Source organism: Pseudophryne corroboree, chromosome 12 (genome assembly GCF_028390025.1).
Source record: "Pseudophryne corroboree isolate aPseCor3 chromosome 12, aPseCor3.hap2, whole genome shotgun sequence".
Taxonomy (NCBI): domain Eukaryota; kingdom Metazoa; phylum Chordata; class Amphibia; order Anura; family Myobatrachidae; genus Pseudophryne; species Pseudophryne corroboree.
The window spans coordinates 12,194,292-12,218,212 of NC_086455.1; the positions used below are offsets into that span (position 1 = coordinate 12,194,292).

Consider the following 23,921-nt stretch of genomic DNA (forward strand, 5'->3'; position numbering starts at 1 on the left):
TATTAGAGTTGGATAGTACATTTATCTGTATATCTTAGGGTTAAAAAAGCTCAAATACATGTCATTTTGTTTTTGAAGCACATTACTCTATAAAAGTACATTAATATACTCTGTGTGGTCCTCTAAGTGGATGAGAACAGGTCAGGGTAGATGGGTCCCCTCTCTCAGCATCTCCGGCACAGCTGGGAACCTCTGCCCGGGGCACTGACCGATCCGAGCAGAGACTATAATACCATGGGACGAGCAGAACAGTTCATTACATTCTGCACCAGCCAGGGCCGGCCACGTCCCGCAGTGAGTGGTGCAATTATCCCTGACTAGTGAGTGCTAGCTCCTGCCGGAGAGAAGTTCCCACCTGCACGGTGACAGGACCGGCACAGAGACTCCTCGCTGGGGGGGTTACAGATCTCAGGATGCATTCGGTGCAGCAGTACCAGCAAGTAACACTGACGTGGGAGACGTACCTTTGTAGTGGGGGCCTCGCATCACTCCCGTCCAGGCAGGTGGCCATCTTCAGAAGCCGGTCTGTAATGGAATTAGTAACGCAGCTGGTTGCTCACCGCCCTGGCTCATTATACAGCACATACACACCTCTCACAAACCAGTTATTCCACCTCTCACACCTGGATTTCTTTCTGCTCTCAGAGCAGCCGAAGTGTCTGTATATATTTCTCTCTGGGCAATAATGAGTTTATGAACGTTTCATAGTTTTCTTTCAGAAACGTATTTACTATGTTGTTCTCAATGCAAGTGGCGAAACCATTCCTTTACTGTCCAGGTGGTGGCGATGTTGCTGTATTACCCTGGTTGCTGCTTAGATGTACAAGTGTACTCTACACTAGTAGAGTGGTGGTGGAGGGGACAGCATGGTTGTATCTTGCTTTATGGGTTCTACGATTGGCTGAGGCTCCCGCCCAATCCTGTGCAACATACAATATATACCTCCATCTTTAACCACTGTGACAGAGTAGGCTTACCACGCGGGCTGACAGTCACCAAGCAGTGGCATTCACGTATCAGGCTGCCTAACCAATGTATATATTTGTGGAAGGTATTAGAAGCACTGGAGGACAAAATAATAATCACAGAATACAGAATAAAACAAGCATTTTAATCATTAAGTCACATCCAGATCCGGTGAAACATTGACGGTCAAATCAAAACGCAGTTGAAACAAAAAATGACAAAGTAATATTTTACACCAGTATAATAAGTAGTCACAATGAACAAGTTGTGCAGAATCCCTTTTCCATTGAGAAAGTACTAAACCCTCCAAACTGCAGCTTCATGATAATTAACATGACCCATTCAGCCTGACGTTGGGCCATTTAAAGTAGTGTAATGGAGTATTTTCTTCTTTCTTTATCACCAAATCACAGATGTTGAATTGGCAAGACCATCTATGACCAGATGCTCACTATAAAGTTTCTGACCTTGTATTTGTAATTTGCATAAATGGTGTTAGCTAGGAGACTGCAAGACACTTTTTTTCTTCTTCTCATGACTGGCAGAACCCATCCCCAAAGTATAATACATTTTATTCCACATAAAAACAATGAACAAACATGTAGACGGCATGAGTAATGTCAGAACACTGGATAATGTTAACATTAGCTAGCACACAGTGGTCTGGATATAGCTTGATTTATACCTGAATTGGCATAGAAATCCATCGCTTTCTTCTTAAAACAGTTTTGCCATTCAGTTTTCCAAAACTGCCTCTTTCTGACCATTGTGCTCCCTATCTATTGGTTGGAAGGCATGCTGAGACTTTTAGTTCCACGATGAATGGAAAGCCTTAAATTACAGTAAGCTAATAACTAAGAATCGGTTTCTCAAAATCTGAACCATGCTACCCTATATCCAGACTATATACCCTGCATTGATCACAGTCCTATAACTACCCCCACAGGATAAATGAGCACTGTGGAATAAAAGGAGCACACTAGAAAAATAAATAAATATGTAAGTTAAAAAATCATATAAACTCTTTGCATGTGTTTGGGTGGTGGGGAAGTGCTACAAATATTGCATACATCTGTCATACATGTTTTACAGTAGTGTTACATGACTCTGGCCACTGGAGGCCAATTTTCCCAGCATGCCCTGCTAGAGGTTAGTAAAATGGCTGCTAACCTCCTCACTCCCACAATGTGGCATATTCCAGTAGTACCGTAATGCATAATTGAATCTGCCGCTGTGTGTGTGGTTAAGCTTCAGTTTCCTAAATGTCAGAAATAATGTAATTTTTCAGAATAAATAAACCCAGATGAAGGTAATTATTGGATCTCATTACCTGACAAGGAGGTTTTCCTGTCACAGTGACACTCCCAGCAAGCACTCTGTCCTGTAAGTCAGACATATTTTGTTTGTGTGTAATTATATACAGAAATAAAAAGGCCCCTTTTTTGTAACGAACAACTTATAAGCAAACACAACAAAAGCTACATTTCTGATTATTAAAAATTGAGGTTTTGCCATATTCTTGTAATAAAGTATCAAAAAAACAGATTGCATTGCGTTTCAAGAAGTACCTCGATGTGTATTATATATATATATATATATATATATATATATATATATATATATATAAAATTATATTTTAAATTACTACAGCCCTATTATTGGCACCCTCGGACATGGTCATTGGTTCCCAGCCGTAGAATTCACCTCAGAATCCGCCACAGTGATACGGTTGATCCTCTCTAAAATGGCTTCCGCAGTCAGTTTTGGGAGACCTCGGTCAAGGGGGCAGCCTTCCACAAGACTGTTCATAGGCGTTGGAGGGAAGGAGTTCTCATCGTCGAAGCAATCCTCCGGTAGCCTCCGGAAACCAGAGAGATATCCCTTGTCCTTAAATTCGTCTCCAATACAGGCATCCGAGTTTTCCAGCGGCTCCCTAAACTCGCCTAACTCACTGCCCTCTAAGTTATCATCTACGCTTTGTTCATTAAATCCCGAAGGTCTTTTATAGTCCTCGGCCGCCTGGTGGGACTGCATGGGTCGAGATCCACCCTCGTTAATGCTCAGTTTCTTTAGGAAATCTTTCAGGATCGGGAGTACTTTTTTACGTGAGGCAACTGCGTTCCCCTGGATGTAGGCGGTGATGTGTTTAGAGCCACAGGGGATCCGGGTAAGTTCCAGAGACGGGTTATTGGCCTGCTCCAAGGACTTACTCACCTAATGATTACAAAAAAAGAAAACAAATATGGTCTGTGACAATCAAGATGGTATTGCCCTTATTAAAAATATTTGCAATCTTTGTGGTAAACGAACAGGAGCAACGCTTGAGAATCAGTGTGCAGACAGGAGCAACGCTTGAGAATCAGTGTGCAGACAGGAGCAACGCTTGCGAATCAGTGTGCAGACAGGAGCAACGCTTGAGAATCAGTGTGCAGACAGGAGCAACGCTTGAGAATCAGTGTGCAGACAGGAGCAACGCTTGAGAATCAGTGTGCAGACAGGAGCAACGCTTGAGAATCAATGTGCAGACAGGAGCAACGCTCGAGAAACAGCGGGCGGACTGGAGCAACGCTCGAGAAACAGCGGGCGGACTGGAGCAACGCTCGAGAAACAGCGGGCGGACTGGAGCAACGCTCGAGAAACAGCGGGCGGACTGGAGCAACGCTCGAGAAACAGCGGGCGGACTGGAGCAACGCTCGAGAAACAGCGGGCGGACTGGAGCAACGCTCGAGAAACAGCGGGCGGACTGGAGCAACGCTCGAGAAACAGCGGGCGGACTGGAGCAACGCTCGAGAAACAGCGGGCGGACTGGAGCAACGCTCGAGAAACAGCGGGCGGACTGGAGCAACGCTCGAGAAACAGCGGGCGGACTGGAGCAACGCTCGAGAAACAGCGGGCGGACTGGAGCAACGCTCGAGAAACAGCGGGCGGACTGGAGCAACGCTCGAGAAACAGCGGGCGGACTGGAGCAACGCTCGAGAAACAGCGGGCGGACTGGAGCAACGCTCGAGAAACAGCGGGCGGACTGGAGCAACGCTCGAGAAACAGCGGGCGGACTGGAGCAACGCTCGAGAAACAGCGGGCGGACTGGAGCAACGCTCGAGAAACAGCGGGCGGACTGGAGCAACGCTCGAGAAACAGCGGGCGGACTGGAGCAACGCTCGAGAAACAGCGGGCGGACTGGAGCAACACTCGAGAAACAGCGGGCGGGCTGGAGCAACGGCTGGCGGACTGGAGCAACGCTTGAGAATCAGTGAGTGGACAGATGAAACGCTTGAGAATCAGTGAGCGGATAGGAGCAATGCTTGAAAATCAGTAAGCGGACAGGAGCAATCCTGTAATCTCCAGTGCAAGAGGGGTGTGAGAAATGTAGGTTACTTCCAGTTACAATCAGTATATAAATAGGATAGACCGAAGCCCCCCCACTGGATTCACCAATATAATCCTGATTACAGACAAATAGAAAGGTCCTTTATAGAGGCACATTACACCCCTATGTAATCAAACTGTGATAAGGCAAACATCTAGCCAGATAAAGCTCAGAGCACGGTCAGGCAGTGAATGGGTTAATAAGCAGAAAGGGGTGTATCTTGCGAGAGGGTTCTGAGCAAAGGTGCAAAACAAGATATATCACCTCGCAGTAATGCAGTATATATCACATCGCAGTATGTATCTTGCCTTGCTTTAATGCAGCATATATCACATTGCAGTAATGTAGCATATATCACATTGCAGTAATGTAGTATATATCACATTGAAGTAATGTAGTATATTGCCTAACAGTAATGCAGTATATATCATATCGAATTAATGCAGTATATCTTGCCTTGCCGTAATGCAACATATCTTGCCTCACAATAATGCAACATATCTCGCCTCGCAGTAATGCAGTATATCTCGCCTCGCAGTAATGCAGTATATGTATCACAACGCAGTAATGCAGTATATATCACAACGCAGTAATGCAGTATATATCACAACGCAGTAATGCAGTATATATCACAACGCAGTAATGCAGTATACATATCTATATATATCTATATATATATATATCTCTATATCACATTGCAGTAATGCAGTATATATCACATTGCAATAATGCAGTGTATATATATTTATCTATATATATCTATCTATATATATATATATATATATATCTCTATATCACATAGCAGTAATGCAGTATATATATATATATATATATATATATATATATATATATATATATATATATATATATATATATATATATACACACACACATACATATATATATATATATATATATATATATATATACTGCATCTATCACATCGCAGTAATGCAGTATCTCTCACATTGCAGTAAATCTCACATTGCAATAATGTTTATAATATACTTACACTTATTAACACATTATCCCCCACCAAATCCTGTGCTCACCTACAGCCTCCTGTTACCTTCCTGATCCCCCAGCAGACGGACTGTGTGCAAAACAAGCCGCTCTGCTCCCAGCTCACATTCCGCAACTGGGAAAGTTTAAACTTTGGCCAAGTTAATGAGTGACTGTCTCAGCGCAGCCCAGAGTGAGCCAGTTAGAGGTCTGACAGAACTGTACAATACAAACTAGGAAAGCTAATAAGCTGATCGTTCCTGGAAAATCGTCACCGATTTCTGCTTTACCATCTCCCGCGTGTCACAGATACGACACTCGGACACCATATCTGTGCCTGGGTTAGGTGATCTGTCACACACGTCACACTTTCTTTTTATAATGGAGCAAAAACTTAATTATCAACCTATACTGCATGAAGGTTAAGATACATTTTAGGTGAGGTTTTTTTTGCTCTGTAAAAAATAAAAATAATAAATAAAAAATAATAACTTAACTCAAGAACACTGTTCAATAGACATGGGCTAGATCTCTGGTAGGTAGGGCTAATATTTGAGCCCCCTCTAGTGGCCACCTTTCACATTGCAAGTATATTGTCTGGCACTCAGTCACTGCTGCTATTATATTTTTCTGATAGATAATGATTAGTTCTGTATATCACAATATAAAAGGTACATCGCAGATGGAAGGATGTGAGTATATAGTTGTAGCTCATTTTATTATTAATTATCCAATTTATATTGATATATTAAGCTATTACATTGCTAACTTGTGATCTGCAGAACATTGCTCTGTCCCATCTACCTCCTGACATGTACATAGGGATATATCCTGCAGATTATTACATTACTGACCTCTCTAGTGATCTGCAGAACATTGCTCTGTCCCATCTACCTCCTGACATGTACATAGTCATATATGTTGCAGATTATTACATTACTGACCTCTCTAGTGATCTGCAGAACATTGCTCTGTCCCATCGACCCCCTGACAGGTACATAGTCATATATGTTGCAGATAATTACATTACTGATCCCTCTAGTGATCTGCAGAACATTGCTCTGTCCCATCTACCCCCTGACAGGTACATAGTGATATATTCTGCAGATTATTACATTACTGACCTCTCTAGTGATCTGCAGAACATTGCTCTGTCCCATCTACACCCTGACAGGTACATAGTGATATATTCTGCAGATTATTACATTACTGACCTCTCTAGTGATCTGCAGAACATTGCTCTGTCCCATCTACCCCCTGACAGGTACATAGTCATATATGCTGCAGATTATTACATTACTGACTTCGCTCGTGATCTGCAGAGCATTGCTCTGTCCCATCTACCCCCTGACAGGTACATAGTGATATATCCTGCAGATTATTACATTACTGACCTTTCTAGTGATCTGCAGAACATTGCTCTGTCCCATCGACCCCCTGACAGGTACATAGTCATATATGTTGCAGATTATTACATTACTGATCCCTCTAGTGATCTGCAGAACATTGCTCTGTCCCATCTACACCCTGACAGGTACATAGTCATTACATTACTGACTTCGCTCGTGATCTGCAGAGCATTGCTCTGTCCCATCTACCCCCTGACAGGTACATAGTGATATATCCTGCAGATTATTACATTACTGACCTCTGTAATGATCTGCAGAACATTGCTCTGTCCCATCTATCCCCTGACAGGTACATAGTGATATATCCTGCAGATTATTACATTACTGACCTCTCTAGTGATCTGCAGAACATTGCTCTGCCCCATCTACCCCCTGACAGGTACATAATCATATACGCTGCAGATTATTACATTACTGACTTCTCTAGTGATCTGCAGAACATTGCTCTGTCCCATCTACCCCCTGACAGGTACATAGTCATATATGCTGCAGATTATTACATTACTGTCCTCTCTAGTGATCTGCAGAGCATTGCTCTGTTCCGTCTACCCTGACAGATATATCCAATATATAATCTGCTAAAGTGTTCATCCAGCGATTGCGCAGTCAGAGCTGGAGGGAGGTTAAGCGCCCCCCTTTCCTTTCACAGCTCTCACTGGCTGCCTGACAGACAGACACATCCTCTTCTCAGGTCTGTACCCCCCAGCCCCCTCTGAACACACAATAGAGAAAGAGAGGATAGGGACAGAGATAGGAGAGATGGTGGAGTGACACTGATGAGAGAGACTGAAGGGGTGTGTGGGGGGGAGGGGTAGAGATGGGACAGAGATATGGGGGGAGAGAGGGCTGGAGATGACAGAGGTAGAGGGGGGAGGGGGGGACCAGATGAGAGACCGACAGGAGGGAGGGTGGGCAGGTATTAGAGAGAGAGACCAGCAGGGGAGACAAAGATGACAGAGTTAGATGGAGGTGAGGGAGAGAGATGAGAGAGAGACGGAGACAAACAGGAGGAGGTGAGGGGGTAGGAGAGAGAGAGAGAGAGAGAGAGAGAGAGAGAGAGAGAGAGAGAGAGAGAGAGAGAGAGAGAGAGAGAGAAGGGAGGCAGGCAGAACTGAGAGACAGACAGGGAGAGAACCGAGAGATACAGACAGGGGGAGATAAATGAGAGACAGTAGAGCGGGAAGGAAAACAGATAAGAGTGCTATGGGAGCAGTAACACTAGAGACACACACAGAGGTAAACGGTGGGGGGGAGATATGAGAATTTGGGAGGAATACAACCTGCAACGTTGGGCAAATTAGCTGCCAACCGGGTGAATGGTGTGTGAGATACCGGCAGTGATATATTCTGCAGATTACTGACCCGGAACACGACATGTGACTTATCACAAGAAGCGTACAAGTGTTAGGCGATCCCATCCGCACCTTTTTATCACGTAACGTTAGCCGCCTGACAAGTGCAGACTTCAGCTATTATTATTATTATTATTATTATTGGAGCTTGCCCTCTCTCACTGACATTTCTAGAAAAAAAGAAAATCTGCTCCATTTTTCCTCAAGACTTGTGCCAATACCCTCCTATATCTATTACACAGAGGAGGAACTCATAAATGGGAGCATAGATCCCTATGGATGTTACAGTATGTACACAGGCTGATATACATAACAGACAATGTACAGGAGAAAGTAAATCTTATAACTTCCCCGACCTGTGCCCCATCATCCAGAAACTCTTCTCTCCGGAATATAACAGACCATACATTGGGTTTTACACATTTGCAGCCGTGCTTCCTGGTGCCGGCCTTGCTCCGACACCAGAGGGCGCTGCAGCTACATAACACTGTAACTGCGTCACTAGGCGTTGCAGCCGGCTGACATGGATTATTAGCAATGAACATGGGTTTATAGAATCTCTGCTCAGACCTGAGAAAGCACTGACAGACGTTTTTATAAAACAATACAACTTGAAATGTATTGGCTTACAGCCTGTGTGCCCTCTTGCAGCTTTTACTAACTACACTATTTTATTTATCTGGATTCATTCTGTGCTTTACATCCAGGTCTCTATATCATCAGTCAGAATACCTCTTATTCTAGTGTGATACATTTATAGCCTGGGGAGCAGATTTGTGTATCTACCACAGTGATCAGCATCTTGTCTCCCAAGATGACAGAAATAAAACAAATCTTCCAGATGATATAAAGACATGGCTGAAAAGGGCGAGATAAAAGTTAGGGCTTGCAGCATGGTATGTACAAAACAATACAAATGAAAGTCATCCGAGGGTGGATCATCTCGTGATAACAGACCGCCCCTGGGCCCCATTCTTACCAGGTGCAGGAGCTCCCTCTGCTGGCTGTACACCGCTATTTCCTTCATGGGTTCATTGCTGCTGGTAAAGGTGACTCCCATGGCTATGAGTGCATGGTAACCATGTTTCTGGCAGAAAGTCTGCAGGTCTCTCTCCACGCCCTCCCTCCGCAAGAACGCCTGGGGAGAAACCAATACAGAGGATGGAGGGGGGTGATAAACCACAGGACTGCGCCCACTGAACACGAGCAACCCCCAGCTTCCATGTTCTCTAATAAATCCGCTCGCTGTTCCATTCTATTTATTAATGGTATCGGCTTTGGTAGAAGATGAACAATAATTTAATGCACACGTTTTGCCGGACCCTTATACAGAAACCTGTACACTGTATATGCTACAATTACAGCCGTATCCTAGAACACACCTCTGTATTCCTGTCTGTTCAATTATACATGATGTGCCGAGTGACGGACCCCAATGCGAGATACAATAAACAGCTGAAGGTCACATTCCTCCCAGTGCCCTCTCGCCCACAAGCGACAAATAAGCAGACCCACATTTCCTGGACGCTTCTTATGCAGAAAGCAGCTTTTTTTATTCTTTTCCATGTACTAATCCTAGTAGAGAGCTAAAGCACCAGCCAATCAGCTTCTAACTGCCAGTTGGCTGGTACTTTGGGGCAGATGTATTAAGCCTGGAGAGGTGATAAAGCAGTGATAAGCGCAAGGTGATAACGCACCCGGCCAATCATTACGGGTCTGAAAAATGGAGCTGATTGGCTGGTGCGTTATCACCTTGCATTTATCACTGTGTTATCACTTCTCCAGGTTTAATACATCTGCCCCTATAGCTCTCTCCACTTTATCTCTCTTAGTACATAGACCCCAAGTACCCACCCCCTTGCGGCGCGCAGTCTCACCTCTATTTTCATGTAAATAGCATTAATGGCCAAATTGATATTGCGACCGACCAAGGCCTTGAAGTCTTTGCGGAGCATTTGGTCTGTGGTAAGACCTGCATGAAGATTAAAATAATCATTGACGTTAAACACCTGTGTATTTAGGAAAGAACATACACAAACACACAAATATATATATATATATATATATATATATATAAAATCGCTCAACAAGGACGTGTTACAACTGAATGTTATTACAATTAAGTCCCCATTAGGATGAGGACGTTTAAAACTTTTAATTATGCGAATTGGTTAAAAATCGGAGACTCTTTAAAGCCAGGCCAATGTTTTGCGCTACAAGGAAATCTGTTTCGGACCGGCCCGCTGACACAATCAGGGCCGTTGGCTCTTTGGTGTATTTATTATCAGCCGCTAGTTACACATAGTGCATCCGGGTACCTGATACATCGATCTTCGCGCTCAGCATCGAATCAAACATGGCGTCTCTTGGCGTCAGGTCTGGAAATTTCGATTCCAGAAAGGCGACGTATTCGGTGTCTTTTGGGGTCGCTCTGCCGGCCGCCGGCGTCATGTTCACACAATCCAATACAATGGGGCCTGCCATGAAATGAATGAAAGTCTCTCACAGAGTGCCTCCTACCTCAGCGAGGTTGCTGGTTCCAGGTAAATTGATGGCCACACACCTCTCTCTATACTGCACAAGCTTTTCCCCAGCATCTTGGAGGAATATCTGCAGGAGGATGGGATCTCACTCACCTCGCAGCAGGGAGGCCAGCTGAAAGTCCAGGAGGTGAGGTGCGTCGCTGACAATCTTCTCTGCTATCAGAGTGGTGCAGGACCCCACCAGCTCTAGGGTGACCCGGCAACTGGGAGCCGGCTTCCTCTCCATAACACGGTGGTCTATGATATCTGTTACCACGTCTTCCAGAAACGCATCAGACCTAGCACAAGAGAATGGGAACACATATCACTCTGACATTACACTGCCTCTATGACAAAGTACAGCATTACTTCCTCCATTCCATTATAGATAGCTGGAGTTCACCCTGAGGTCGGATGAAGAACAAAGTGGAGACTACAGTCATTTGAGCTGCTCGGACATCACTGGCCCCTCCCCTGTGCATTCAACCACTCTACAAACTGCATTTAGGCAAAGCAAGTCTGCAAACCAGTCAGTCATCCTGTGTCTGCTGTTAAAGAAGCCACTCCCAACATAAAATGGCAACTGAGACAGAGCACAGTGGACATAATTACTGAAGTACAAACACTCCAGTTATCTCATGTATATTATTCAGCTGAGTAATAAAAAGCATTGGATAATTCCATTAAATCTATACCAAAATCCATCCAAAACATCTTTCCGGGGCTTCTCTTGGTGGCCCGGCAGGGAAGGAGGTTCCCCCCAGTGGCCTGGCAGGGAAGAAGGCCATATTATTCCAGGCATAAGGCAAACACTATTACCCACTGAGCAGCATGCGGTTTACCGAATGTAGCACCACCAGCATATAAAGAACTCATTCTATATAAATACAGCGTACGCAATAAATGGTTCTGCAGCTCAGGTCATTAGAAGGTGTGAGGTTAGCTGGACATTACACCTACCTAGGTAGCACATGGTGATCCACCAGTGACAGAACCAGCTGCCCAGACTCATAGAGGTCAACCAGGTCTATCTCATCACGGAACGTCAAGTGCTTCTCCGATATCCCAGTTTCCCTCAGGAAGAATGTACTCTCTGTCCGGAGCGGGAAGTCCTCACGTGGGATGTTCATCACCGGGACAAAAACAAGGTCCTTGCTGGAAGAAGTCTAGAAAGATAAAAGAGATGAGTGTGGCATCACCATGACCAACAAAGCCTTCCTGACACCTCAGAGCGACCATAGGCAACCATATTACAAGATGCAACTATAAAGCACCAACGTTTAACCATCCCAACAACCGGACCACATTGTTGGGGTGGGAGCTCTGTCTGAGAAGGTCTTCTGGTAATCTGATCTTGATTATTGGCCGACTGATCGGATTTATATTTAGGGCCGGTGGACATACACACGGCAATCTTGTAGTCATCAGGTCTAAACCCGGCAAAGAAGAGGAGGGACAGTTGGAAAGGCAGCATAGATACTACCCACCTAGGTCTGATGTGCCCATGGCAACTTACCTTCGCAAGATAATAGGCTAGGGTGATGGCCGAGACCATAGAGTCTAGGTCACAGGCTTCATTTCCAAGGACCACGTGGAAGTCAAGACCTTCATGATTCTTCTGCAACGAGCCAAAAAAACAAACAACCCATCACAACTAACATCTGGCAGCTTGGGCACCATAGATTCTCAAGGGAAATGGAAATGGCAAGTTCAGTCCTAAATGCAGATCTGACTAAAAACTTTTTGTTTTTACCGTTTTTGTTTTGTTTATTTCACCCACTTCCTGTGGAATAATGAGGTCAGAGGAGATATAATACATAGCTTTCACCCCTTAGAACAGAGGGACCCCTAGCATATTTAAAGGGGCCCCTCTATTCTGCACCCCACCATTCCAAAAATCTAGTCCTTTCACCCTACTGCAACATTTACTTAATGGCCTTTCCTGGCTTTTGCTTCTATTTTACAATCATCCGTAATGTCATCAGGGCATAGTTGCTTATTTATATCACCCTGGCATAGGACCAAAAGCTGTCCTGTTTGTGCAGCTGTCTCTCATGGGCAGTGTACAGCCGAGCTGTGCCATAGCCAGGGGCGATAAAAATAGACAACGCCGCCCGATGATCTAAACACATGGCTTCGAAGCAGAGGAAGGCAAAATACAGATGAGGCAGATGGCTAAGGTCGCACTGGGGTACAACAGGTCCCTTCACATAGGCCGGAGTTGTATTATAGATGACGTGGCCCTTCAAGTAGTTAGGAAGTATTGGCTTTTATCAGCATTACTGTAATATATTATCTTTCCTATAATATAGGCAGGAAAGCAAACACATCAAGCACTTAACTACATGGGACTATAATCAGAACATAAGCTGTAAATTCCTTGCAGCAGCGACATTAATGAAATAAGGCAAACACGAAACGTATCCGTCAGGCCAGAACGGATATTAGCCATTGCGTCCCGTCTTACGGCCATTGCACTCCACACAGCGACTCATATGGCAAAGAAAATATAAATATAAAAAACTATACAGTTTAGTTCAATTTAGTGTATTAACGTATTTTCCTTATGTAAATAAGCGCATTCCATCTGCGCACGTCCACAGCAGAAACTATGGTGGCTAAGCGTGGCCTACTGCGCCAAATATCCTCCTTTAACGCTTTCTTGCCAGGAACCAGGCAGGAATATGCAAATAAAAAGCCTATTCCATTAGTAAATAGACTAACATAACTAACGAGGCAGCTAAGGAACTAGGATATTTCTGTAAATCGAGAGGGAATTCAACCGTCCAAATCCTAAAGCCGCGAATGACCTCGAACCCTCCCCCTCCCCCCACCATGAGATCGCCCGTTACCGAGATACTGTAAAGACTGTAGGCCAGCGCAGCTGACGCCAGGTTATAATGTGCTTGCACAGTGACCAGCTAAGTAATTGATTTATAGAGAGCAGCCTGGAGGCCTAATGCTTTGAGAGAAACAACATACAAAACACCATATGCCCGCAGTTCATAAATTGCACGGTCCATTTATTTAGGTAAAACAATATTTGTACGGTTTCCCTTAAAAGCCAAGTGACACGGACAGCAACAGATAGAGCAGGCAGACGGCTCTTTCCCAGCGTTGGCAGGAAGTGATGCAAAAGGAACATTTCAAAACAGGCCGACTACGATTCCATGAGCAGTGACCTGTAGGACAGCCGTTTTCTGCAGCAAAGATGGCGGTCGTCTTCCTTTTTCCCTGCTTGTTTTGAGGCAAAACTATAAAAAATGTTTTGTTGGAAGAAGTCTAGATGGTATTTACCTGCCCTTGGTTGTAATAACACATTTATTGCTTCATGTAAATAATTAAAGTTGGTGACTGGATGGCACCATATTTGTTTGAAAACGTGTCAGCCAATAAATTACCTCATTATTATTACATCAGTACCATTCCCGCAACCTGAAGTGCTCTGTGAAAACTATATAGGTTCAGATGTGCAAAGGCTCTCTTTACCTCACTGTTTATGGCCATTTTAGGTTTAAAATGGCTCCTCTGTGTCCCTCAAAAAATAAAATTTACTAACTGGAAGTCCTTTGTGCATGCCTGAAATACCTCCCCCTTACCTCAATTACAAGCTCCTAAAGGAGATAATTCTAAGTCGCACACAAAGTGGCTGTAGTTGCGGGAAGCGTTATCCTGATTTACTATTTGGTACTAAAGCCAATGGGTGGTCATTCTGACCCGATCGCAGCGTCCTTTCGTTCACACAGCTGCGACCGGGTCACTACTGCGCAAGCGCAGGGGCTGTAACGCGCACGCACGGCCGTTGCCGGGCAACAACGCCGACTACAAGAAGATTGACTGCAGGAAGGCGTTCTGGGGCGTCAACTCACCGTTTGGAGCCGTTTTCAGGGAGTGGTAAGGAAAACGCAGGCGAATGGAGGGCGGATGTCCGACGTCAAAGCAGTGCCCATCATCGCTGGATCCGTCGCACAGGGTAAGTATGTCCATGGCTGGTCTTGTTTTGCAGGAAACTTTTTTAGCATAGCAGGGCTGCACAAGCGATCGCACCCCTGCTATGCTAAAATACACTCCCCCATAGGCGGAGATTAGCTGATCGCACCAGCAGCAAAAAGTTGCTTGGTGCAATCAACTCGGAGTGAGGGCCAATATCCATTGCGGGGGTTCGCGGGTGACAAAGCGGACACCAGGGCCGGCCATTGATTTCATGCAACCGTCATGCTAGGTGAAAGAGCTCTGTCACAAACCGGCGTCCCCTCGCCGTACGGCATACGCACACCGCAGAATCGCACAGATTATCTGACCACACACCCACGACACTATCACAAGACAGGGTGGTTCTGTGCCATCGCCCAGCTCACACCCCAAAACGTCCTATTTCACAGAAAGACCGATCCGACCAGGTAGCACCCGTCTCACAAACGTAAAAAAATGCATAGATTCACTTCTGCGCAAGTGCCATATACAAACATTCGCCGTTTGCGTCCGTGAAGAGAGACCTGTGCGACTTAGAATCAGCAGCAACATGGGAAGATACGCAATGCGCTGGGAAGACGCAGTATGAACAGGAGGAGGCAGCGGTGTAACAGGCGACAACACTGACCTGTATGAAACGCCAACTACATATCTTTTGGCATTTAAAAATAAAAACATTTTATTAACCAAGCTCTTAAATCTGGAATGTGAGTCTGTTGTAGGGTATGAAATGACCTTGAACTAGAATTAAAAAAAAATATATATATTTTTTTAAATTATAGCAACAAATTGCGTTTTATACCCGACAAACAACCATATAACTATCTTATCTAACCAAACAGCGCTACGTGACAGAGTGCGGCCTTGTTCTGAAATCAATCTCAGGTCTCTATTATTTCGGGAATGAACAGACATGAAGTAGGGATCACATTTCTCTTCAAAGATGTCTATGCGGCGGTCATTAGCTTGAGCGCTATAATTTATCATGTGATGTAGCGTGTACACAACAAGCAGCCTATTGTCCTAACACACAACACACACAGTTGTACTAGCTGCAGAAGCACACCCAAGTCATATAAACAATGGCTGGCCTTATGTCACGCTGGTTCAATAAAGAATTTTATACATACATATATTTTGCTAATGCAATAAACCAACTATTGCGCTTGTTATCTTTCACATGTTCGCGCACATTCGACAAAAAAAAAAAAAAAAAGGAAGCGCCTGTGCAATATCGTACAAGTAAAACACAAATGCTGCAGGATTTGTCTGTAAGACACGCATCCTGCCAGCAGGGGCGTAGGATCCATGGAAGCAGAGGAGGCAGTTGCACCCCCCCCCCCTATCAGATCACCATCACGACCATCGAAGCTTACTCAGCTGGCCGTCGGAACCCCTCTGCTGGGTCCAGGAAGACTCAGCCCACCCCCGTTTTGTAGAACGGTCCCTGTTGCTGCCACCCCTCCCCCCATGCCTCGCAAACGTCAAAGCTTGTCAATCATGCTGCACCTAAAGGAAGGGGGGGGGGGTTGTGAGCGATCACGCAGGAACTGTTCTGCACACGCAGACTCAAATACATTGGATTAAAATGTCAACCATCAAGTTTAGGTACTTATCGGAACCAGGCACAATATACGTATGCTTATAAATGTATATATACTCTAAGACTGTGGGAATCCACAGATGCTGCAGGACAAAGCTGCCGTATGACCTATATTTCCTCACACAAGGATAAACATTACACAACATCATTTCCACATGAACCTTATACCTCCAGCCTGTCCGTCTCAAGCAGAAGCGTCCATTGCAACACTGCAGGATAAGGAGATTGAAAATAATAAAACACAGGCAGGTAACTGGAATCAGGATTCGCATACAGCAGCTGCTACGCAGAAAATTTACCGCTTGTCATCGTTTATAGTCTTATTCTGCTATCGATGGGACCCGTCCTCCGTGTCCTAACTCTAATAAAGCCCAACGAGGGAGTAAAACACAAAAACGTATCCCTTTTATCCCGCATAATTTCATGTATAACAGCACAGACAGCCATTGAAGGCGGACTGGTCACGTATGCGCAGTGGTTGCACCAATTCTGGGAATTCTCGTGCCTGGCACTTAGCATGTAAAAAACTGCTTAGGGAGTCCGATCCCCGGCATTAGGGCACGAGAAAGCAGCCATTGCAATCAGCTGGTTGCACAAACAATTGAATTAGCACCTGGACACTTTAGAAGGGCTGTAATTCTCTCAAACAATTAAATCGCCCCCAATACTATCAGAAATTTAAGTAAAATCTAAAATACATACCTAATTGTATAACAAAAATGCTCAAATACACCTTATCCCAATGTGAAATAGCTTGGTATAAGCCTTGTGAGTTATATTAGTGTGGGCTGTATAAAATGGCATCTCAGGCCTAGTGACCATTCCCGCGACGGCCTGAGTGAACGCTGCGAGACAGAAAGCCTGAGGTATTTGGCATATAAACAGATACATGAGGCCTGCTGGACGAGCCGCACCTGTCACTCTCCTTCATACACGGGTGAAAGACACGCGATTATGTTAGGCAACATAAGTGGATGTTGTTATATGCCTCAACCAGATCCCTCAGGCATAGTGGAGGCAGCCATTTTGTGGGCCGAACCAGTATTCACAAGAACGTAGACCATAAAATCCCTCAGAGTGAGACAACGCTGAGGGCTTGTTCTTACATACATCCGGTGAATGTTCTTTTCATTGTGGGGCTGATGCACCGTTAACCATACACCCATCTGCGGAGCGTATCTTCCATTTTCTCACACTGCGTATGCTCCGAATCCAAGTGTACAGAAGGATATTCGATGCGGAGCTCACGCATTTCTCCACTTATGACTGAAGGTGTTACTGGGTTGTAACACAGCCTTCTAACGTATGTATGTCACTGAGGATGTGCCGATCGAATTGGGGCCTATGCTGTGTTGCGCCAAGTGTAATTTGCCTGATTTCAGACATATCCTTTGCACCAAGTATAGGACACGGATGATGATGAATATCAAACAAGGCGTAGGGATACGGGCAGTGTCCTCATAAAGATGCGTATAAGGCAAAATACGTATTTAGTTCCGTGCACGCCTTGTCAGAGCAGCAAATGGCGGATTTGCACCCAACCCTCCAACAACCCTTCAATGTTCTCTAGTTGGAAACGTTGTTTTACCTGTTTGTTCTCCTTTCCTGTAAGTCATCATGTGACGATTTGTCAACAGGGTCTCCATTCAGAGAAAACGTGTGGTAACACTGAACAGGAAACACAGGGCGGCCTGTCAGCCATGCAAAACTCAGATTCCGCTCTCTGACCGAATAACTAGCACGTGGCAGGGAATAATAAGAGCAAGCCTCAGAAACATACCCCAGAGCCGATAGCATATAACTTCTAGATAAACAGATGCTTAAAGGTGCAAGAGAAAGGCGATAACCCATCAGAGCAGATTGGGGGAGAAGTTGTTTTAGAGCCATATAAACAAGAGAGATTGTCAGCTTCAAGGATATGGGAAGATATTACCCGCACAAAAAGTATTTGCCTAAGGAGAAACTAAGCGGACATATATTTTGCTCCGTTATGGATAATGACGGCCTGTACTTTCTTGCCGGTCATATAATTTAAAAGTTATTCGCTACATGATGCCATATTCTTGAGCAAGTCTGTCCTGTAAACCGAATCACTGACCATTTTTTTGGGCGGGATGTATATATACAAAAAAATGAAAGGAGACGTGGTGCATATTATCCAGTACAAGTGGTGAATTACCCCAGCACACAGAGCAAGGAGCAGTGCTACTGTGCAGGTTATCCATAATACTCCACAGAATAGGATCAGATACTGAGAATCACCACAGCATACAGAACATGGGAAGAGTATGTATGTATGTATGTATGTATGTATGTATGTATGTATGTATGTATGCATGCATGTATGTATGTATGTATGTATGTAGTCCACGGATATAACAAAAATAAAGAGATTACACCAGCATACAGAAAAGGAACACTGTGCACGCTGTCCATAGACACAGAATGGGAACAGATACTGAGAGTCACACACCAGCATACAGAACAAGTAGCACTGTGCATGCTGTCCATAGACACAGAATGGGAACAGATACTGAGAATCACATCCCCAGAATACAGAACAAGTAGCACTGTGCATGCTGCCCATAGACACAGAATGGGAACAGATACTGAGAATCACACCCCCAGCATACAGAACAAGTAGCACTGTGCATGCTGTCCATAGACACAGAATGGGAACAGATACTGAGAATCACACCCCCAGCATACAGAACAAGTAGCACTGTGCATGCTGTCCATAGACACAGAATGGGAACAGATACTGAGAATCACACCCCCAGCATACAGAACAAGTAGCACTGTGCATGCTGTCCATAGACACAGAATGGGAACAGATACTGAGAATCACACCCCAGCATACAGAACAAGTAGCACTGTACACGCTGTCCATAGACACAGAACGGGAACAGATACTGAGAATTACACTCCCAGCATACAGAACAAGTAGCACTGTGCACGCTGTCCATAGACACAGAATGGGAACAGATACTGAGAATCACACCCCAGCATACAGAACAAGTAGCACTGTGCATGCTGTCCATAGACACAGAATGGGAACAGATACTGAGAATCACACCCCAGCATACAGAACAAGTAGCACTGTGCATGCTGTCCATAGACACAGAATGGGAACAGATACTGAGAATCACACACCAGCATACAGAACAAGTAGCACTGTGCACGCTGTCCATAGACACAGAATGGGAACAGATACTGAGAATCACACCCCCAGCATACAGAAGAAGTAACACTGTGCACGCTGTCCATAGACACAGAATGGGAACAGATACTGAGAATCACACCCCAGCATACAGAACAAGTAGCACTGTGCACGCTGTCCATAGACACAGAATAGGAACAGATACTGAGAATCACACCACCAACATACAGAACAAGTAGCACTGTGCACGCTGTCCATAGACACAGAATGGGAACAGATACTGAGAATCACACCACCAACATACAGAACAAGTAGCACTGTGCACGCTGTCCATAGACACAGAATGGGAACAGATACTGAGAATCACACCCCCAACATACAGAACAAGTAGCACTGTGCACGCTGTCCATAGACACAGAATGGGAACAGATACTGAGAATCACACCCCCAGCATACAGAAGAAGTAACACTGTGCACGCTGTCCATAGACACAGAATGGGAACAGATACTGAGAATCACACCCCAGCATACAGAACAAGTAGCACTGTGCACGCTGTCCATAGACACAGAATGGGAACAGATACTGAGAATCACACCCCCAGCATACAGAAGTAACACTGTGCACGCTGTCCATAGACACAGAATGGGAACAGATACTGAGAATCACACCAACATACAGAACAAGTAGCACTGTGCACGCTGTCCATAGACACAGAATGGGAACAGATACTGAGAATCACACCCCCAACATACAGAACAAGTAGCACTGTGCACGCTGTCCATAGACACAGAATGGGAACAGATACTGAGAATCACACCCCCAGCATACAGAAGAAGTAACACTGTGCACGCTGTCCATAGACACAGAATGGGAACAGATACTGAGAATCACACCAACATACAGAACAAGTAGCACTGTGCACGCTGTCCATAGACACAGAATGGGAACAGATACTGAGAATCACACCCCCAACATACAGAACAAGTAGCACTGTGCACGCTGTCCATAGACACAGAATGGGAACAGATACTGAGAATCACACCCCCAGCATACAGAAGAAGTAACACTGTGCATGCTGTCCATAGACACAGAATGGGAACAGATACTGAGAATCACACCCCAGCATACAGAACAAGTAGCACTGTGCACGCTGTCCATAGACACAGAATGGGAACAGATACTGAGAATCACACCAACATACAGAACAAGTAGCACTGTGCACGCTGTCCATAGACACAGAATGGGAACAGATACTGAGAATCACACCACCAACATACAAAACAAGTAGCACTGTGCACGCTGTCCATAGACACAGAATGGGAACAGATACTGAGAATCACACCACCAACATACAAAACAAGTAGCACTGTGCACGCTGTCCATAGACACAGAATGGGAACAGATACTGAGAATCACACCCCCAGAATACAGAACAAGTAGCACTGTGCATGCTGTCCATAGACACAGAATGGGAACAGATACTGAGAATCACACCACCAACATACAGAACAAGTAGCACTGTGCATGCTGTCCATAGACACAGAATGGGAACAGATACTGAGAATCACATCCCCAGAATACAGAACAAGTAGCACTGTGCATGCTGTCCATAGACACAGAATGGGAACAGATACTGAGAATCACACCACCAACATACAGAACAAGTAGCACTGTGCATGCTGTCCATAGACACAGAACGGGAACAGATACTGAGAATCACACCACCAACATACAGAACAAGTAGCACTGTGCACGCTGTCCATAGACACAGAATGGGAACAGATACTGAGAATCACACCCCAGCATACAGAACAAGTAGCACTGTGCATGCTGTCCATAGACACAGAATGGGAACAGATACTGAGAATCACATCCCCAGCATACAGAACAAGTAGCACTGTGCACGCTGTCCATAGACACAGAATGGGAACAGATACTGAGAATCACACCAACATACAGAACAAGTAGCACTGTGCATGCTGTCCATAGACACAGAATGGGAACAGATACTGAGAATCACACCCCCAGAATACAGAACAAGTAGCACTGTGCATGCTGTCCATAGACACAGAATGGGAACAGATACTGAGAATCACACCCCCAGAATACAGAACAAGTAGCACTGTGCACGCTGTCCATAGACACAGAATGGGAACAGATACTGAGAATCACACCCCCTCCACACAGAATAAGTAGCACTGTGCACGCTGTCCATAGACACAGAATGAGAACAGATACTGAGATTTAGCAGTGGTACTGTGCGTCTGCACATTCACAGACTCAGAAATACACTAAAAACAAAACTTTCATAGAAAAAATCGGAAGTACAGCAACACAGGAGGGACAGCCGGCTGCCAGGCTCACACTTAGCACAATGCACACATTACACACAGACTATCGCACATGTGCCACATGCAGCACATCCAGCCCCACAGCCCAGAATAATAACCACCCCTGCTGGGGATGCCGTATAGCCTCCTGCCACCCTGTGCTGCAGAATGAGGGCAGATGCATCCCCTCCTCCTCCTGCACACATGCATGTCAGCCTGCACAGTAATGGCTGTGGGACTAGCCACTAGACTGCTAGCTCTTCAGGGCAGCAGCAGCCTGCATGGGGTCTCCTTACCTGGAGGGCGGCCTTGCAGTCCTGTAGGAAATGCTCCATGCTGCTCGCAGCTCTCCCTGAGCATCCAGTGCTGCTGCTGTGTGACTGGCTCTCTGCAGCTCACGGCACCCAGGCTCACAGCCAGTGGCAGCCGCACGGCATCATGGGAGTTGTAGTTTCCCCAGCTGCTGGCAGCGCGTCACGTGACCCGGGCAGCCAATCCCAGCAGCAGCAGCAGCAGCTACTAGTGCTGAGAGTATTGTACAGAATAGACAGAGAGGTTCTGCACTTACTATATTAGCTAACAATAATAAACAGTGGATAGATAGATAGATAGATAGATAGATAGATAGATAGATAGATAGATAGATAGATAGATAGATAGAAACTGGAGTATATATATGTATATATTATATACTGTATAGAGAGAGAGAGAGAGATTCATTATATAGAGCCAATCAAATGATGACTGGGCTTCCGTCATCAAAACTTTCACGACAAAATGCTTAGTTGGGAAATAAATATTCATATAATTTGCGCAAGACAAAAGCAACCCGTGGCCATTCCCGATGTTAAACAGCTTAATTCATAGCCATCAAAACCACAACATCCACGACCACCATCGGAAAGTTGCCACTGAATAGTGAAAACACGAACAACATAAGGAAAAACATTGATGGTTATGAACCATTGGGAAACGATGTCCATTCCCAAATCACACTGCAGGGGAATTGTAGCAGAATATTGCTGATAAACCTTATATACGAGTGATAATGATATGTTTGCAGGGCCAGTCTCTGCATTAGCTACTGTTATTATTACTGGATCCTGTCCACTACTTACAGTATTTTATCTATCTATCTATCTATCTATCTATCTATCTATCTATCTATCTATCTATCTATCTATCTATCTATCTTTCTATCTATCTGTCAGTGTGAAGTTTGTATATTCTCTCTGTGCTTGCGTGGGTTACCTCAGTGTATTCTAGTTTCCTCCCACACTCTGGAATATGTGTGCGCTATATAAATAACTGGTAATAAATCAATGGATCTATCTATCTTTCTCATATCTATTTCATATAGCAGCGTTTACTTTCTCTATAGGTGTCACACATAAGTACCATTATTCCAACTGCATAAAGCTGACCATATGCGACGGGATTAAGCAGGAGATCAGTGCCTCCATATACTGAGCGATGTATGGGCAAAATGACGAGTCACGGCATGCAGTCCACAGGACGTTGGTCAGAATGATTAATCATATTTGATCGTCCAGACGAACGATCCCGACTTGTCTCTCTGGGCTCTTTACGCTTTGGACGATTGTCAATCTTGAGCCGGAACAATGTATGGGCGACATAACTCGGTGGGACGCTCCGGACATGAAGGGAATGTACCATTGGCCTGCGGCCAACACATACTCGCAGCAAGCTGGGAGATACTAATATTTTAAAACAATAAGAAGTCACACACAATTATGTGGCAGTGACGTGAGGAATGCCACAGGGGTATAAATACACAAAGTCACACCTTACAGATGAGGTACTGTTATATTATATTGAGAGGGCTGGCTGCAGCTGTACTGACACAATCCCAACTTTTAAGATGTTTGCCCCAGTTTTCTATGGTCCGTGAATCCATCAGTTAGGAGCTGATTGGGTGGACTTTATCTATCAATACTCTATCTCTCTCCAAGGCTAAAGCTGGGTACACACTAGATGATGTTTTGGACATTTTGACGATTTTAACCGAATTGGCATGACAAATTATACACACTATTGCAGCGGTGGCCAACCAGTGGCTCTTGAGCAGCATGAGGCTCTTTCTTTATTTACATGTGGCTCCCAACACTCTAAATCATGTGACCACAGCTGATACAGAAATTGCTGCACTCCAGCCAGACACGCAGCAGCACTACAGGGACTGAAAACTGAAGGAGCCAGATTCTAGAGGAGAGACA

General features: G+C 44.9%; 1 protein-coding gene across 1 annotated transcript; it reads right to left on the reverse strand.

The window, feature by feature from the left end:
• Window positions 1-1,090: 1,090 nt before the first annotated feature.
• PRUNE1 (prune exopolyphosphatase 1) lies at window positions 1,091-22,113 on the reverse strand. Its single transcript, XM_063946999.1, has 8 exons — window positions 21,981-22,113; window positions 12,135-12,236; window positions 11,579-11,784; window positions 10,733-10,917; window positions 10,415-10,573; window positions 9,974-10,068; window positions 9,076-9,234; window positions 1,091-3,180 (listed from the first exon to the last, which is right to left on the reverse strand). Exons 1-8 carry the CDS (start codon window positions 22,017-22,019, stop codon window positions 2,644-2,646), a joined length of 1,482 nt encoding a protein of 493 aa, XP_063803069.1. The 5' UTR covers window positions 22,020-22,113; the 3' UTR covers window positions 1,091-2,643.
• Window positions 22,114-23,921: the final 1,808 nt, after the last annotated feature.

Excerpts from the sequence above, each read along its gene's own strand:
- PRUNE1 (XM_063946999.1), bottom strand. The coding sequence starts at position 22,019 with ATGGAGCATTTCCTACAGGACTGCAAGGCCGCCCTCCAG. Across the intron at positions 12,237-21,980 it reads ACTGCAAGGCCGCCCTCCAG|AAGAATCATGAAGGTCTTGA; the intron begins GTAAGGAGACCC and ends GGCTCGTTGCAG. Across the intron at positions 3,181-9,075 it reads AGAGGGAGCTCCTGCACCTG|GTGAGTAAGTCCTTGGAGCA; the intron begins GTAAGAATGGGG and ends TGTAATCATTAG.